The following is a 17,037-nucleotide window of genomic DNA, read 5'->3' as shown; positions in this document are numbered from 1 at the left end:
GTTCTTTTAAATACTAAATTTCTTTAATGAAGCTTCAAAGTAATTGTCGGGGCAACCATTTTCTTTTTCCAATCTGGGACAGCTACTTTTGTCATTTGATTATGGTTGAAATTTTTAGTTTTAAAAAATTTTTTCTGGAGCATATATTTTTCCAAAACACTTTTATGCTGTTTATGTTTCCTTTAAATGAAAAAATTTTAAAGTACATTACTTAGAGGAAATTTCTCATTTTTATCTTCTCTAGTGACATTTGGGCTCTGGGGTGTGTCCTTTATGAGCTGTGTACACTTAAACATGCTGTAAGTAGAAGTTTCTGAAATACTTCTAAAGTTATGTTAAAAAGTGACTGTAATGTTTTTATTATATTTTAAGTTAAATTATCTTTCAGGTAACCCTCATCCTAGAAATTCTCGTCTAAGTCCGTTTTTAAATTTCTCATTTTTTCTGAAGTATAAATCGATTTTCCCTTTATGTATATGCATATCAAGTATATTTGCTATTTTATAATATTTCATGCTGTTTTCCAGAAAATTATTTCTAATGACAGAAATAAATTTTGCTATTTTCTTAATGTTAAATTTGGTATGAATTTGATATTTTAGCTTAATAAATTTTACTAGTTTTGTTTTAGCGAATTCTTTCAAAACACCCAGATAGAGTTTGGAATTGAACTAATTTAAAGAATTTCATTCAATATGCTCATTGATGACTTTTGAGTAATCATTAACTCAGAGTATTTAAAATATTTACTTTTGAGACTTTTTTTTGAAATAACATATAACACGCTAAAAAGGGGGAGAGTTCTTGTCCTAAGTAGGTTTAATCTTAAAAAAGCAGTTTTTTGAAATGGAAAGTGATTAACATTTTTTACCCACTGATTAAACAATATTGTATTTTCATTACACAAAACTTCAGAAAATATAAATAAGTGAATAAGGATCGTAAGCAGTTCTTCCAGCCAGTATTGACTACCTGTAAAATGAAATTTTTTTTCTTCCCCACAAGTTTGATTAGACTTTATAAGAAATTTTATAACCTGATTTTATTGCTTAATACTATTTGGGGAATATTTTTTCTTGTCATTATTTTTAATGGTTGCATACTCTTTTACTATATTGCCTTAGATTTTTTTTTCTTTCTTAAGGGAAAAAGCATAAGCTGACAAAGTAATGTGGGATGGTGGTTATCAGATGCTTATTTGAAATAATTGATCAGTTTTTCTGCAACAGTTATTTTAGCTTTAAACCATTGGTTTGTGGGTTTTTAAAAAATCTTTTCATCTACATTGTTCTGTCACCATCTCCTGTATTTTGGGGTTGTTTACTCTTAAGTAGCATGTGTTAAGGTACATGAAATTCGGTAACTTACCCTTTATGAAGAGCATGTCAATTGAGAGATAAACGAAAGTGCATTGGAATAGAGAACCACATCTTTTCTGCATTTAGGATTCCTGTTTAGGTGTACAGATGTTTCTATAAGATTGAATTTACTCAAATGACATTTAGGAGAGCTCAACATTTAGTAGAACTTTTATAATCACTGATGCCTAATTTATAGTACATTTTATTTTCTTAATATGTATATTAAGAAGATATCAATATTGTACAATTGTTCTGTAATATTTTAGTGGAGATATCAAAAGCTTAATATTGCCCTCTTTCAAAATGAAATCTTCAGATTTTAAACTGCCCCACTTCTTGTTGTCTTTTTACTTTAAAGTGTATATTGTGTTTAATTCTGCCATATATATTCCTATTAAGATATTTTTATATTGCTGATTTCCATAGCTTTTAGGAGCATCACACGCACACATAATAGTGAGCATTGTCTAAAAGGAAAGTATTAGTAGTTTTATTTATTATATTTTCCCCCAATACTTTTAGTTCTGTAGTTAATTTCTTGTTCTAGTCGTAACAACAGAGGCACTAAAAGGCAGGTCTTAAATGAAGACCAGCAGGTTGTTCTTTTTCTTCTTGTGGTTCTTTGGCCCTAATTTTGCTACCTCTAAGGCATAACCTTTCACCATTTGATTATTGTCATAGTTTATGAAACGTTTATTTAATACATCCCATCTTTAAATATTTTGAATATCTAAAAATTACTCTTATTTTTTGAGGGCTGATATTAATTTATAGATAACCAAGTAAACTTTGCTCTAGAAAACATATTCTAATTATTTGGAAGAGGATTGTGTTTCTATTCTACATTGGTAGGAAATGAACTATTTCTTATTACCGATATTCTCAGTTTCAATTTATATATGTTTCCTATATGTTATTTATTTTCTGGACTTTAGTTTGAAGCTGGCAGTATGAAAAACCTGGTACTGAAGATAATATCTGGATCTTTTCCACCTGTGTCTTTGCATTATTCCTATGATCTCCGCAGTTTGGTGTCTCAGTTATTTAAAAGAAATCCTAGGGATAGACCATCAGTCAACTCCATATTGGAGAAAGGTTTTATAGCCAAACGCATTGAAAAGTTTCTCTCTCCTCAGGTAAGTTCTTTTTCCTTTCAAATTAAACAGTAGGGTTATGTTGCTTAGCTAAGACATGGAATCCAGTGTTGAGGAGGGCACATCTGGACCTTGGGGGAATGGCATGCCTTTTTCAAACTACATTAGTGTCACTTTCCTTTCCATGCTCTTTCTTTTTCTTCAGACAGAGTATTGCTCTGTTGTGCAGGCTGGAATACAGTGGCAAAATCATAGCTCACTGCAGCCTCAAACTCCTGGGCTCAAGCAATCCTCTGCCTCAGCCTCCTGAGTAGCTGAGAGTACAGGTGTGCACCACCACACTCAGCTAAAAAAATTTTTTTTAGAGACAGAGTCTCACTATGTTATCCAGACTTGTCTTGAACTCCTGGCCTCAAGTGATCCTCCCACCTTGGCCTTCCAAAGTGCTGGGATTATAGGTGTGAACCAGTTCGCCCAGCCTTTCCATTCTTATATAACTGTTTTCTTAATGTTTGCTTTCCAGTTGTGCGTTATTCCTCTGTTCTCTGGATTTCTAACTGTAAAATCATTGAGCATTTCTGTGCTTCACTCTCCTTACCTGTGAGCAAAGGGATTATTAAATGTATCTGTAAGGTTGTTGTGAGAATTTAAAGTGATAATACACATAAAGTGCTTAATGTCTAGCATATAAGGGCTCAAAATATTTAATGTCTTAAATATTATCTATATATCAATGTATTTTACTAATACAAATTTTTTTTAATTCTTTTTGAGACAGGTTGTAGTTCTCTTGCCCAGGCTGGAGTGCAGTGTTATGATCATAGCTCACTGCAACTGCCATCTCCTGGGCTCAAGCCATCCTTCCATCTGAGTCTCCCAAGTAGCTGGGACTACAGGCACATGTCACCATGCCCAGTTAATTTTTGTATTTTTTGTAAACACAGGGACTCACCATATTGCCCAGGCTGGGCTTGAACTCCTGAGCTCAAGTGATCTGCCCACCTTGGCCTCTCAAAGTGCTAGGATTACAGGCATGAGCCACCACGCCTGGCTTATAAATGTATTATTAACATAATTTATATATTATATTCTTTTTGATAGGAAATGACTAGACACCATTTATATGTAGGTATACTAGATTACTGACTCATGATTTCTCCTTTAGTGCACACATATAGGTGCATAATAAATATTTGTTGAGTTTAACTGAATTTTAATTTCACAAGATTTTTAAAGCAATCTATATCAAATCAGTTAGCATAAGTTATTCATAAAAATGTCATCACCTGAAATTGGAATTGTTTTACTTTTCTGGTTTAGTGAGGCCTTTGTTAAATAACTGTTAACCTCTTCAGTAAATAAGATTTTCAGCAAAACTATAGTTTTTTTATTACTTTTATATGCTCATGGAGGAGAAGGAAGTATCATATATCCTTCTGACTTAACAGAACACGCATGTGACCAAATACTCTTCAGAAAACAGAGATGTTGATTTTACTGTTACTACCAGGAGAATGCATTAGTATGCAAGAAAGCCAACTAAAATTTGGAGATTAAAGGTTACTTGTATAGGTCATAGCAACAGCCTCTGAAATGTGGGTGTCTTACAAGACTTCTTTGTTATAAATAATGTTTGCGAGGACACTTTTATTATGTAGTGTACTATTTTTTTTTGGCAGCCACTAGAGAACAAACAATGACTTCATTTAGTCTTGCTGAGGTTTCTTTCTCCCCATACCGGGAGTTGGGACATACCGTCTCAAGGCTGAAGTACTGGAATTTATCTAGCTAGCAATGAAAGAAAATATTCAAGCCTAAAATGTGCCAAACTTATAATATGAAAAACAAGGGTAGATTGTGATTATTCACATATCGGATATTTGACATTATGTGTTTAGGATATACATAGACCCTACTTGTTACTATTTAAGCACCACTTAGATTTCATTCTTCATGAAAACCTTTATCTGCTGTTCCTCAGATTTGTTTTCTACTATATATCACTTGTTGTTTAAAGATAAAAACCTTTATCTGCTGTTCCTCAGATTTATTTTGTACTATATATCTACTTGTACTTATGTGAGAAGCTTTGTGATACTTTTTTTTTTTTTTTTTTTGAGATGGAGTCTCACTCTGTCACCCAGGCTGGAGTGCAGTGGCGCAGTCTTAGCTCACTGCAACCTCCACCTCTGGAGCTCAAGCAGTCCTCCCTCCTCAGCCTCCTGAGTAGTTGTGATACATTTTTTTAAAGGCTATAACTTTGAAACAATTCATGAGCTTTACTCTAACATATGAACTATTATTTCCAGTATCACTATAATGCTCCCTACCATTTTAATACCCAGTCCTCTCAAGGCCATCAACCGTGGTTGATAGGGCCTAGTTTTCAGTCTTGTGCACTTTGGCAACTTCTTCCTGGATAGTGGCTTGAAAAACCATGAATAAGTTCTGATTCATTAGGAATATAGGGGCTGTCCAATGGAATGCTCTGTGATGATGAAAATGCTCTGTATCTGCATTGTTCAATATTGCAGCCACTAGCCACATGAGGTTAGTAAGCACTTGAAATGTCCTTGGTATAACTGAAAAGCTTCATATATATATATATATATATATATATATATATATCAAATTTTAATTCAAATAGGTGCATGTGGCTAGTGGCTACTCTGTTGGACAACACAACATAGGGATTTCAGGATCTTCTTGGATTCATATGCCCCATCTCTCAATTCACATGAGCATTAACACAGGAAAACAAAGACTTCTCCAACAGTGCAAGAAATGATTAGATTAGGGGACAAGATGGAGATCATAAAACACCTATTTTCTTCCAAGAAAAAGAAAAGGAAAAAAATGTATTTGTTGAGAAGAGAACACACGTTCACATGGTTGCTCTAAATTGCCTGTGAGCCAGACTTGGCTCTTACATTTGTCGGCTAGTGAAAAGATTCTCAAACTTCAGCATGCATCAGAATCACCTAGAGGGCATTGCTGAGTCTTACCACCACAGTCTCAGTTTCAGTAGTTTTGAGGTGGAGCCTGACAGTTTGCATATTTACTAAGTTCCAGGTAGTGCTGATCCTGCTGGTATGAGACTTTGAGAATTGCTCTAGGGATTTTCTTAATGGGAAAAATGACCCCCTCAGATCATGTATTTTTTTTTTTGCCTATTGGAGTGTCTGAACCACTGTTAATATAGGAAAATTCTCTCACCAAGGCTCAGTTCTCTTGAAAAAAGAGAAAATTCACTTGCCTTTGCCTTCCCCACAAAGTAAGAAGAAAAAGCTTAAATCGAGTTAATTCTTTGTTGGTATCATACTTTTGAAGTTAAGGAGAGAAAAATATGGAGTAAGGAGAAAAAATTACTTGCAGAAAATGTAAATGATTTTTGTTTCTGATTTATAAACATCTATGTTTATAAATGCTGGAGAATATATAATGGAGCGTTTATACTAATATTAAATGGAGACATTTGTTAAATTAAGAATATTTACATATTTATCCAATAACAATAAAATTAATTATAATTTATAATTATGAGCTACAAAACTCATTGGAGATGTTGAGAATTCAGAGTAAAGTTAAAATAACTGAGAGATTACTAGATACTTTCTTTTGATAATGAAGTGATTCTTAAGTAGTTTTGAAGAAAATTAAGGCTATGGATGCACATAGAATATAGAGATTTTTCCAGATAGGTAGTTGTGTTAAATTTTTGAGAGATGAAACAGGCAAGTAATGTATGGATGCCTACCTTGTTCATTAGATTAATTTGAGAAGAAAGCCTCTATCTGGAGAACTAATAAAAATAGTGGTGCTGGGCACAGTGGCACATACCTTTAATCCCAGGACTTTGGGACACTGAGGAAGGAGAATCGCTTGATCCCATACATTTGAGACCAGCCTGAGCAACATAAGGAGACCCCCATCTCCATAAAAAATATACCAAAAAAAGTTTTTTTTAAGTCAGCCTGGCATGGTGACACACGCCTGTGGTCCCAACTAATAGGAGGCTGAGATGGGAGGGTTGCTTGGGCCTGGGAGGTCAAGGCTGCAGTGAGCCATTGTTGTCTCACTGTACTCCAGCCTGAGCGACAAAGTGAGACCTTGTCTCAAAAACATACACCCATAGATACATACATAAATAAGATTGGGAGGGAGTTAGCATGAGAGGAATTTATTGAATGGATTTTTTTAAATTTTTCTTAATTTTTAAAATGGAGACGAGATCTCACTGTGTTGCCAGGGCTGAATTCTAACTCCTGTGCTCAAGCAATCTTTCCCTCAGCCTCCTAAAGTGCTGGGATTTCAGGCATGAACCACGACACCTGGGCTTCTTTTTTTTTTTTTTTTTAACTTGGTTTTAGTACAGTTTATTTGGCAACATAATTACTACTGAAAAAGGGGAAAATGTATTATGAGTAATGGGTAGGTTTTTTATTTTGGAAATGTAACATCTTTTCTAATTTTTTTTCTCTTTCAATCTCAGCTTATTGCAGAGGAATTTTGTCTAAAAACATTTTCAAAGTTTGGATCACAGCCTATACCAGGTAAATGAAATCTGATACGAAGCCTTTCATCTGTTGGTGGTAATCAAACCTAATTAAACTGGAAATATATGTAGATATAGTAAGTTGGGATAATTCTAGTATAAATTTAATCCAGAGGAAATGCACCTTAGAATTATTAATGATTTATGGCAATATACAGTTTCTTATAAATTAATAACATTCTCATTTATTGTCCACTTTATTTAAATGAAATCTGGCCTGAAATCTTATGTCTTTATCAAATGCCTAGCTGGTATTTTGAGAACGTTGTTATAGAATTATAAAATGTCCAATTTTGGTGTAAATCTTTATATAAAATATTATCTTTTTTTTTTTTTTTTGAGATGAAGTTTCGCTCTTGCCCAGGCTGGAGCGCAGTGGCGCAAACTCGGCTCACTGCAACCTCCGTTTCCTGGGTTCGAGCGATTCTCTTGCCTCAGCCTCCGAGTAGCTGGGATTACAGGTATCCACCACCAAGCCCAGCTAATTTTTTGTATTTTTAGTAGAGATGGGCTTTCACCATGTTGGCCAGACTGGTCTCAAACTCCTGACCTCAGGTGATCCACCCGCCTTGGCCTCCCAAAGCTGGGATTACAGGCGTGAGCCACCGCACCCAGTCATAAAATATTTTCTTTGGGAAATATTTCATATTCTGAATTTTTTTAAGTAAGTGAATGTGAAGTCAAGCACTTTATTAAAGATAGGTTTTCTTTTAAACAATGTGACCAGTGGTATTAGAATCATTGTAAGATTGTGGATATGGTTATATACTATGTGTATGTATTTAGATGTATCTATGTGAGAGGGAAATTATTTTTTTTCCTGAATAGAATGATTTCAGAATGGATTTCTAAAATCAATGGAAGTTATTTAATACGTGAAGGGTATATTGTTTTTCAAACCTAATTATTTGTACTACTCCATTTTGAGTTTGGATAAATTAATAAAAATATATATCATAAAAATGAGCCCATTTAGCTAGAAGTGATATGACTGTGTGTTCTCAGGAAGGCAAGCTGCGTTTAGCCCTTCTTTTTTTTTTTTTTTTTTTGAGCTGGAGTCTTGCTCTGTCGCCAGGCTGGAACGCAGTGGTGCGATCTCAGCTCACTGCAACCTCTGCCTCCCGGGTTCAAGGGATTCCCCTGCCTCAGCCTCCCAAGTGGCTGGGAATACAGGCGCCCGCCACCATGCCCAGCTAATTTTTTGTATTTTAGTAGAGACGGGGTTTCACCCTGTTGGCCAGGATGGTCTCAATCTCCTGACCTGGTGATCCGCCTGCCTTGGCCTCCCAAAGTGCTGGGATTACAGGCGTGAGCCACCAGCTGCATTTAGCCCTTCTTAAAGACCCTTAGACATCCTCTCATTGCAGAGACCACCAATCCCTGAGAAGTCAACTCATTTAAACAGAATTTACCGGAGACCAAGAATCGGCATGATTTCTCTGGGCAGTGGGCAGTCAAGCTTCGTAAAAGTCATATCTTAATCAAAAGTCTCTTTGTCACAAAAGCTGGAAATACCCAGTGTCAGCACGTTCTTTCCACCTGGATAAACCCATATAGGAATTAGAAAGTAATTTGTCGTAAGAGCATTTGGTTGAATGAAATGCTTAAGAGGAGTAGTGTTACTGATAAATACTTTGTGGCCTCCAGTCCCCTATGTTAAACTTCATGCCGTAGGTAGCCTTGTCAATGATCCTGAAAAATAATCTAAAATCAGATAAGTAATTCTTCCTTTTCTCTGGAAAGTAGATGGGACTATTCATATCTGTTTCTTAGAAATCTTTATTTTTTATGCTTTTGTGCCTCTAGCCCCTTTTCTGGCATACGCTGTATTTCTTTGATTCTATTAACACGTTTAGCCAGGTTGCAGTATTGTGACTGTGTGTGTATATGTGTATGTGTATGCTCTAATTTGATTGTACAGTTGAACTCTCAAAGGGAAATCTTGTTTTTCTCATGCTTCCTGGTTTCTGGGTCAAGATGCAGTTGGACTATGTGTTTGGAAAACCTTACCCTATCACATTGTATATCCCATATTGTCAACAAAAATTACTTCTGAATCTCTAAAATGCCGACTTAATGGCTTATATTGTTTTTATTTTTAAAAAAGTTTTACTAAATTATATGAAAAATAGATATTTATTATAAAAATGTTTTAAAAGAAATGAAAATTACTCCAATTTTAACACACACTGTTATATTTGATATATTTTTCTGTGATGATATATGCATAATAACTACAAATTTAGAATACGTTGTTAGAAGTTTTGTTTCTTTTAATTTTTACTATTATATGATGGACATTTTCTATTACAATTACATTTTTTTGAAGAACTGAGTTTAGTCGTAGGATTTCATTTTGAACTACCAGTTAAATTTTTTTCTCCTTTCCCTTCCTAAAAGGGAAGAACACTTCTGGAAGAGATTGATTTAAATTGATTTAGCACAATATAAAATCCTGAGCTAGAGAGCAGTCTGGAAGTGGAAGAAAGCAAGCTGCTGCTCAGGCTTTAGGGGAGTTTCAGCAGAGGGGTATCTTGGCAGATATTAAAAATAAGAGAGGGAAAGAGGGTTTCAATAAGGGTTTATGTAGACTCTGACTTCTTTTAATATCTTCCAGAGATGTGAATAAATAGTAAAATTTTCTTTTTATTAGGGTGTTTTTCTTGAACTTATCGCTTCTAAGACTGAACCTCATCTAGGCTTCAATAAGGATTAAATACATAATACTGCAGGGTTTATTCTTGTGCATGGAGTTTCTCTGATTATTTCTTTAATATCAATTCATAAATAATATTCTTAATATAGATTGCTCTCCAGAAAGTGTAACCAATTTATATTTCTGCCAGCAGTCTATAAGGTACCCATTTTGTGGAACCTTTAGTGATAATGATTGTTTTAAGATATTTCTTTTTTGACAGGTCTGTAGGTGTAGATACCATTCAGACATTATATGAAGGAAAAAAGTTGCTTATATTGATGTAATTAATGCTTAACAGTGGCTCTTGATTATCTTCTGATTTTGAAAGTAGTTTCTAAAATGTGAATTTTTAAAAAATTATTTTTAATAGCTCTATTGATACATAACTCACATACCATACAGTTTATACATTTGGTGTCTACAATTAAATTTTTTTTAGTATATTCACGATTAAATTATTTTTAGTATATTCACTGATACATACAACCATTACCCACAGTCAATTTTAGGGATTTTTTTTTTATATTAAAAACTTCAGCATGTTAGAGGAATTTGGCTTTTAGCTTCTGTCAAAAAATGACTTTAGGGTAAAATAGTTAAGGCATTAGTAAATACTAAGGGATGAATTAAGATATTTGATAGAAAGTTTCAAATACTATCAATGATTATGAAAATTAAACAGTGCTATCTTGAAGAATTCTGAAAGTAAAGAGTTGATGCAAAGAACTGCAGACAAAATTCTTTGTATCTTTTCATCTAGCTAAAAGACCAGCTTCAGGACAAAACTCAATTTCTGTTATGCCTGCTCAGAAAATTACAAAGCCTGCCGCTAAATATGGAATTCCTTTAACATATAAGAAATATGGAGATAAAAAATTACATGAAAAGAAACCACTGCAAAAACATAAACAGGTATGATCATGTTACATACCATGTGTTAATAACAAATACAATTCAACCTTATTTCATTGCAGCTCAATTCAGTTACCTTGATATTATAGGATTGCTTTTATTAAGTTACCAAGGAATGTCCTCCTTCTGTGTTTTACCAATCCTCTAAAATGGAGAAGCCTTACAGGAGTCATAAAAAGTCATTAAGTAAATATACTAAGTAATTAGTGCAATAAAAAGCGAGTGACATTATAAATAAAATAACTTTTGAACAACTTAAGCAGAGCCATTTGTTTTTGTGCATAAATGAAATAAATACCTATGACATTCTGGATAAAAATCTGGAAATATTTGGTATTTGAGAATTCACAATCAGATAAACAGAATCATAGAGCTGGAAGGAATGTGATCATGTAATCTACTCTATCATATTTCAGATGAAAAATGAAGGCCTGTAGAATTTAAGCGACGTGCCCAAGAACACGGTGATAGTTGCAGGAATTTGACATTTTCTTTATGTCAATAGCTGCATGCTTTGGTATATGGAGCTTGTTTCACTTTGGATTACATACACATACATATACATATACACAGCCTTAGATATGTATGTATACACACTGCTGTAAGATAAACTTTTTATAGTAGGAATGATCAGTCACTTTGTTTAAAATCTATCATAGGTCAGGTGTGGTGGTTCATGCCTGTAATCCCAGCACTTTGGGAGGCCAAGGCGGGTGGATCACCTGAGGTCAGGAGTTCCAGACCAGCCTGGCCAACATAGTGAAACCCTGTCTCTACTAAAAATATAAAAATTAGCCGGGTGTTGTGGCGCACACCTGTAGTCCCAGCTACTCAGGAGGCTGAGGCAGGAGGATCACTTGAACCCGGGAGGCGGAGGTTGCAGTGAGCCAAAGAGTGCGCCACTGCACTCCAGCCTGGGTGACCATGAGATTCTGTTTCAAAAAAAAAAAACAAACAAGAAATTTAGAAAAATTATAATAATAAAATGAGAGATCGTAAATTTTTTTTTTTTAAAGCATACAGTAATAGCAGATACAGGAAGCAACTGCTATTCCTAGTGCTGAGGCAGAGTACCCAAAGAAGACACAAATATCTAAAGAAACCCTAACCCCATCCTGAAGGCTGAGATTCCGACCTTACTGGGTAGGGTATGGCAGTAGCTCACTCGATGGCACCACAGTCTGGGACTGGCAGAGAGGAAAGTGTCCACTGCGGAGCTGACGAAACTCCCTGTGAAACTTCCTGGAGTGTCAGTAGAATGTACTGGGAAGCCACTTGAGGAGCCATTGAACTCACTGGGAAGCCTGCTGGGGTGCCAGTGGAACTTGTCTGGTGCTGCTCTAGCTGGAATGCTGGCTGAGGCGTCAGCAGAACTCTGTGGGAAGTTGTTCTTGCAGATGCTGCTGAAACTCACAGGGAAGCTCGTAGGGGCACTGGCCAAACACTCCTGGAAGGTGCCTGTAGGGTTGAGTGCTGCTGTTTGTCCCACTTGCTGCAGTAACAAGAAGAAAAGAAACACACTAATCAGGAAGAGAAGCTTCTTCCTTTGCAGTCACCCTCTCACTTTTACTGACAAAGCTTAATATTGTGTTAGCGATCAAAGAAGAAATGTTTACGACGTCCAGCTCTAGCATCACAAGCTGGACAATGAAGAGTAGATTTGGAGCTGAGGGGCAATATGATAACTGGCCTGCTGGTTTTATCTATCTTTTAAAAGGTGTATTCAAACCTGAGTGGGCCAATTCCATCTTATCGTTTTATCTCTCTTTACTTCAGTCACCACAAGAAGCCTAAGACTCCAGCTTTCCCTCACTGCCTAGACTCTCCCATCGCTGTAAGACTCTGGTCATACCCTGATCTGCCCCCACCCCCTGCATAGTTTTCTGTAGGTTGGTGCAAAAGTAATTGGGGTTTTTGTCATTGAAAGCAAAACCGCAATTAGTTTTGCACCAACCTATAATCTATTCCAGGAAACTCTCTTATAGTATATTCTTGGCAAAATCCACTGTATTTTAAACTTCTAAAGATGTCTTCACCTTTTTTGCTTGAAAACCTGGTTTGTCCCTGAACACACTGTTCTGCAGCTCTCTTACATGCTGGCTGTTTTCTCTAATCCCTTAATATTACTGGGTCTAGAGGTAGGATGAAGGAAATGTTTCCCTTGCTTCTCATTGCCAGACTCTCCCTGCTGCCTAACCCTGCCATTCTCCTCATCCCTCTACCTTGATGCTTTTGCTACCAGACTGTATCACCTACTGCTCTTCTATGTTAGGATCATCTGTAGACACTTGTCTTTTTTTTTTTTTTTTTGAGACGGAGTCTCTGTTGCCCAGGCTGGAGTGCAGTCTCAGCTCACTGCAAGCTCCGCCTCGCAGGTTCACACCAGTCTCCCGCCTCAGCCTCCCGAGTAGCTGGGACTACAGGCGCCCACCACCACGCCCAGCTAATTTTGTTTTTGTATTTTTATTAGAGACGGGGTTTCACCGTGTTAGCCAGGATGGTCTCGATCTCCTGACCTCGTGATCTGCCCGTGTTGGCCTCCCCAAAGCGCTGGGATTACAGGTTTGAGCCACCACGCCCGGCCAACCCTTGTCTTTTGAAGAGTTTAACACCTGACTCACTGTCACTCCTTCCAACATTGTCATAATTCTTTACAGTTTTAGTATAAAAAAAAGATGATACTTCCTATATAACATGGCTTTTTGTTTTCATTTTCTTTCTCTTTTCTTTTCTTTTTGAGAAAGAGTCTTGCTCTGTTGCCCAGCTAGAGGACAGTAGTGCGGTCATGGCTCACTGCTGCCTCCACTTCCTGAGCTCAAGCAATCCACCCTCCTCAGCTTCCTGAGTAGCTGAACCACAGGCGAGTGCCACTACACCCAGCTAATTTTTTATTTTTTGTAGCAGTGGGGTTGCGCTATGTTGCCCAGACTTGTCTCAAACTCCTAGCCTCGAGCAATGCTCTTGCTTTGGCCTCCCGAAGTGCTGGGATTACAGGCATGAGCCACCGCGCCTGGCTTATTTACTTGATCATTCTCTTTCAAATATCTTGTCTCCCACTTAAAACTCTCACCTATTGCCATGCCATTAAAATTTTTATTATCAATAATAACAACTGTTTCTTAACCTCATTTATAATCATCCTGTTCCCTGATCACCACTTTCTGTGTTTCTAGCTTAGGAGTCTGCCTCCAAAAGATCTGTCCCATTTGGATCCATGAATCCTAATAGCTTCCTTTATTCCTCCCTCTTTGTTTCTATTTTCCTTACCTGGCTTAAATTCCATATTCATTTATAATAATTTCCAAAAGATCAGCTCTCTTGCCTTCTCTTCCATTATTACCAATAACCAAAAAACTTAACTTTGTAAATCCAACTCTCCACTTCCTTTGTGCCTGAACCTGGTCAGTGGAATATGGCTGGAGAAAGCATATGACTATTGTAACTAGTCTGACTTTCAATATGTAACCAACAATGTCAAATTAGCACCTTCTGGTCACCCTGTTATATTTCCTCAGGGTATTTACTCTTCTACTTCCTAGGTAATTATTTTTTACCTTCTCTTTGCTGTTCACAAGGACCAATATTTTCTTCCTACTTCACTGAGAAAATAGAATCAATTGGAAGAAAACTTTCCCACAATTACTTCTGCTAGTCAGTCTTACCTGTTGGCAAATATTTTGCCTTTCTTCCTTTTACTTTGGATGACCTGTTTCTGTTCCCAGCTAGGGTCGACTCAACCATTTGCATACTGTGATTCTTTTTTGCCTGCTAAAGGACTTTGCACTCTCTCCTGCATCATTATACTTTTTTCTCTCTGCTGAATCATTCACGTTAGCAAACAAATATCCTACATCTTAAGTCTTTTTAAAAAGGAACTTTCCCTTATGTCCTTCCAACTACCTCTATATTTCTGGTCCCTTTAACAATAAAGCTCTCCCAAAAGATTGTCTATACTGTCTCCAGTTCATTTCATTTTGAACCCACTTCACTCATGGCTTTCATTGTCACAGCTGTTATGAAACAGCTGTTGTGAAATGGCTCCTGACATCTATATTATTAAATCCATGGGTCACTTTTCTTCTTCCTTGACCTCCGTTTTTGACTCACTTGATTGCCTCCTCCTTCTTGAAATATTTTCTTCATTTGAGTCTCTGGTATTACATTCTTCTGGTTTTCTTCCTACCTCATTGACTGCTGCTTCTCAGCCTCCTTTGCAAGTTCCTCCTCACCTCTAGGGCTTTTAAATGCTGAGGGGCTCAAGGTCTGAGGCCTCAGATATCTTCTCTTTTGTATCCATATGAACTTTCTAGTGGATAACATCTATAAGCTGACTCTCAAATTTGTATCTCCACCTTGGACCCCTTTCCTGAACTTGAGACTGATATCTGTCTTAACATCTCCAGTTGTGTTTCTAATAGACATCTCAAAATTAACATATATAAAAATGAACTCTTGATTTCATTCTCTCCAAATTGATCTTACTTATTTCAGTAAATGGGAACTCTGCCCTTCCATTTGTTCTCATCTTCCATATTGGAGTCATTATTGACTGCTCTTTCTATGTTGTATGCTGTCAATCGTGACTTCAAAATATATTCATGGTCTGACTACTTCTCATTATTTTTACCACCATATTAGTCCTAGCCACCCTCACTTTCCACCAGGGTTATAATATTAATCTCCTAATTAGTCTAACTGCTTTCAGACTTACCCTCTTAGTCTGTTCTCATGTGAGCAGCCCAAATGTTCCTTTTATGATGGAAGTCAGATCGTTACACTCTCCTGCTTGAAACTTTTCAGTGGCTTTTCATCCCACTCAGTAAAAGCCACGGTTGGCCGGGCCCAGTGGCTCATGCCTGTAATCCCAGCACTTTGGGAGGCGGGTCTCATGACCTTGATCTCACAAGGTCAAGAGATTGAGACCATCGTGGCCAACATGGTGACACTCCTTCTCTACTAAAAATACAAAAAAAAATTAGCTGGGCATGGTGATGTGCGCCTGTGATCCCAGCTGCTCAGGAGGCTGAGGCAGGAGAATTGCTTGAACCCGGGAGGCAGAGGTTGCAGTGAGCCGAGATTGCACCACTGCCCTCCAGCCTGGCGACAGAGTGAGACTTGGTCTCGAAAAAAAAAAAAAAAAAGCCAGTCTTTACAACTGTCTATGAAGCCCCCGACAGCCTCATTACCTTTCCAAGCCTCATTTGCTACTCTTCCCTTGCTAGTCCCAGTACAGCCTTGCCAAACCTGTTACCCTTAAACCTGCCAAGTACTTACCTGCAAAAATGAGTTTGTACTTGCTGCTGTCTTTTCTTTGAGGTCTGTGCTCAAAACTTGCTTTATGAATAGAGCCTTTCTTGATCACACTATATCAAGTAAAAACCATCCCTCTGCACCATCCCCATATTTCTAGTCTACTTTGTTCTGTTTTTCTCCACAATGTTATCCCTTTCTAATCTATTTTCAATTAGTTTATTACCGGTTTCCTCCATTTCAATGCAGAAATTCATGAGGGTAGGGATTTTTGTTGTTGTTGTCCACTAGTTCCTGGCAAATAGTTCCTGGCCTCAAGTGATCCACCCACCTTGGCCTCCCAAACTTCTGGGATTACAGGTGTGAGCCACCACAACCAGGCTAAGCTTTTATTCTTAATGATTAAAAGTAACTACTGAGGTGATGGATATCCCAGTTACTCTTATTTGATCATTACACATTGTATGCATGTGTCAGAATATCACATCTATCCGATAAATATGTACAATTATCATGTATCCATTTTTAAAAATAAAATTTAATGTAAAAAACCTACTTCAGGTTGAGGTAATGAACAAGAAGCTCTAGAACATTTGAAATTGATTCTGTACATACATATCTAATTCTTGAAATAGAGACTTGATTTCTATTAAAGTTATTTGGTTCTTTGAAGTAATTTGAGTAGTATAACTTTGTAATTTTTTTCTGTGAAGTATGTATTTTAATAAACTTGCTATAATTTTTAGTGTGTTCTTTAGAGTTTTATATAATAAAAGAATAAATCATATCCCCAGTATTTACATACTGCATTTAATGTTACTTAATTTTGTTGTGGGCCTTCCTATTTGTTTTTTGGGTTTTTTTTTTTTTGAGATGGAGTTTTGCTCTTGTCCCCCAGGCTGGAGTGCAATGGCATGATCTTGGCTCACTGCAACCTCCGCCTCCCAGATACAGGCAATTCTTCTGCCTCAGCCTCCGGAGTAGCTGGGATTACAGGCATGTGCCACCATGCCGGGCTAATTTTTTTGTATTTTTAGTAGAGATGAGGGTTCACCATGTTGGCCAGGCTGGCCTCGAACTCCTGACCTCAAGTGATCCACCCGCCTCAGCCTCCCAAAGTGTTAGGATTATAGGCGTGAGCCACCACGTCCTGAGGGCCTTCCTATT

At 36.9% G+C, this 17,037-nt stretch overlaps 1 protein-coding gene across 10 annotated transcripts in view; it reads left to right on the top strand.

Moving 5' to 3' along the window:
* Positions 1-17,037, top strand: part of NEK1 (NIMA related kinase 1) — a 215,085-nt gene that overhangs the window by 25,597 nt on the left and 172,451 nt on the right. For all 10 annotated transcript variants that reach the window (XR_009212947.1, XR_009212948.1, XM_058436867.1 and 7 more), the window contains 4 exons: positions 245-299; positions 2,297-2,497; positions 6,948-7,008; positions 10,469-10,620. Coding sequence is in view for 8 of the 10 variants with exons in the window: in XM_058436867.1 (XP_058292850.1) it covers positions 245-299; positions 2,297-2,497; positions 6,948-7,008; positions 10,469-10,620 (469 nt within the window). In the remaining 2 variants the exon portion in view is untranslated. The remainder of the gene's footprint in view (positions 1-244; positions 300-2,296; positions 2,498-6,947; positions 7,009-10,468; positions 10,621-17,037) is intronic.

This window comes from Hylobates moloch, unplaced genomic scaffold (assembly GCF_009828535.3).
Source record: "Hylobates moloch isolate HMO894 unplaced genomic scaffold, HMol_V3 SCAFFOLD_3, whole genome shotgun sequence".
In the NCBI taxonomy this organism is placed as follows: Eukaryota; Metazoa; Chordata; class Mammalia; order Primates; family Hylobatidae; genus Hylobates; species Hylobates moloch.
The sequence above is the reverse complement of the archived record's forward strand: the minus strand, read 5'-3'. Positions and strand labels throughout refer to the sequence as shown.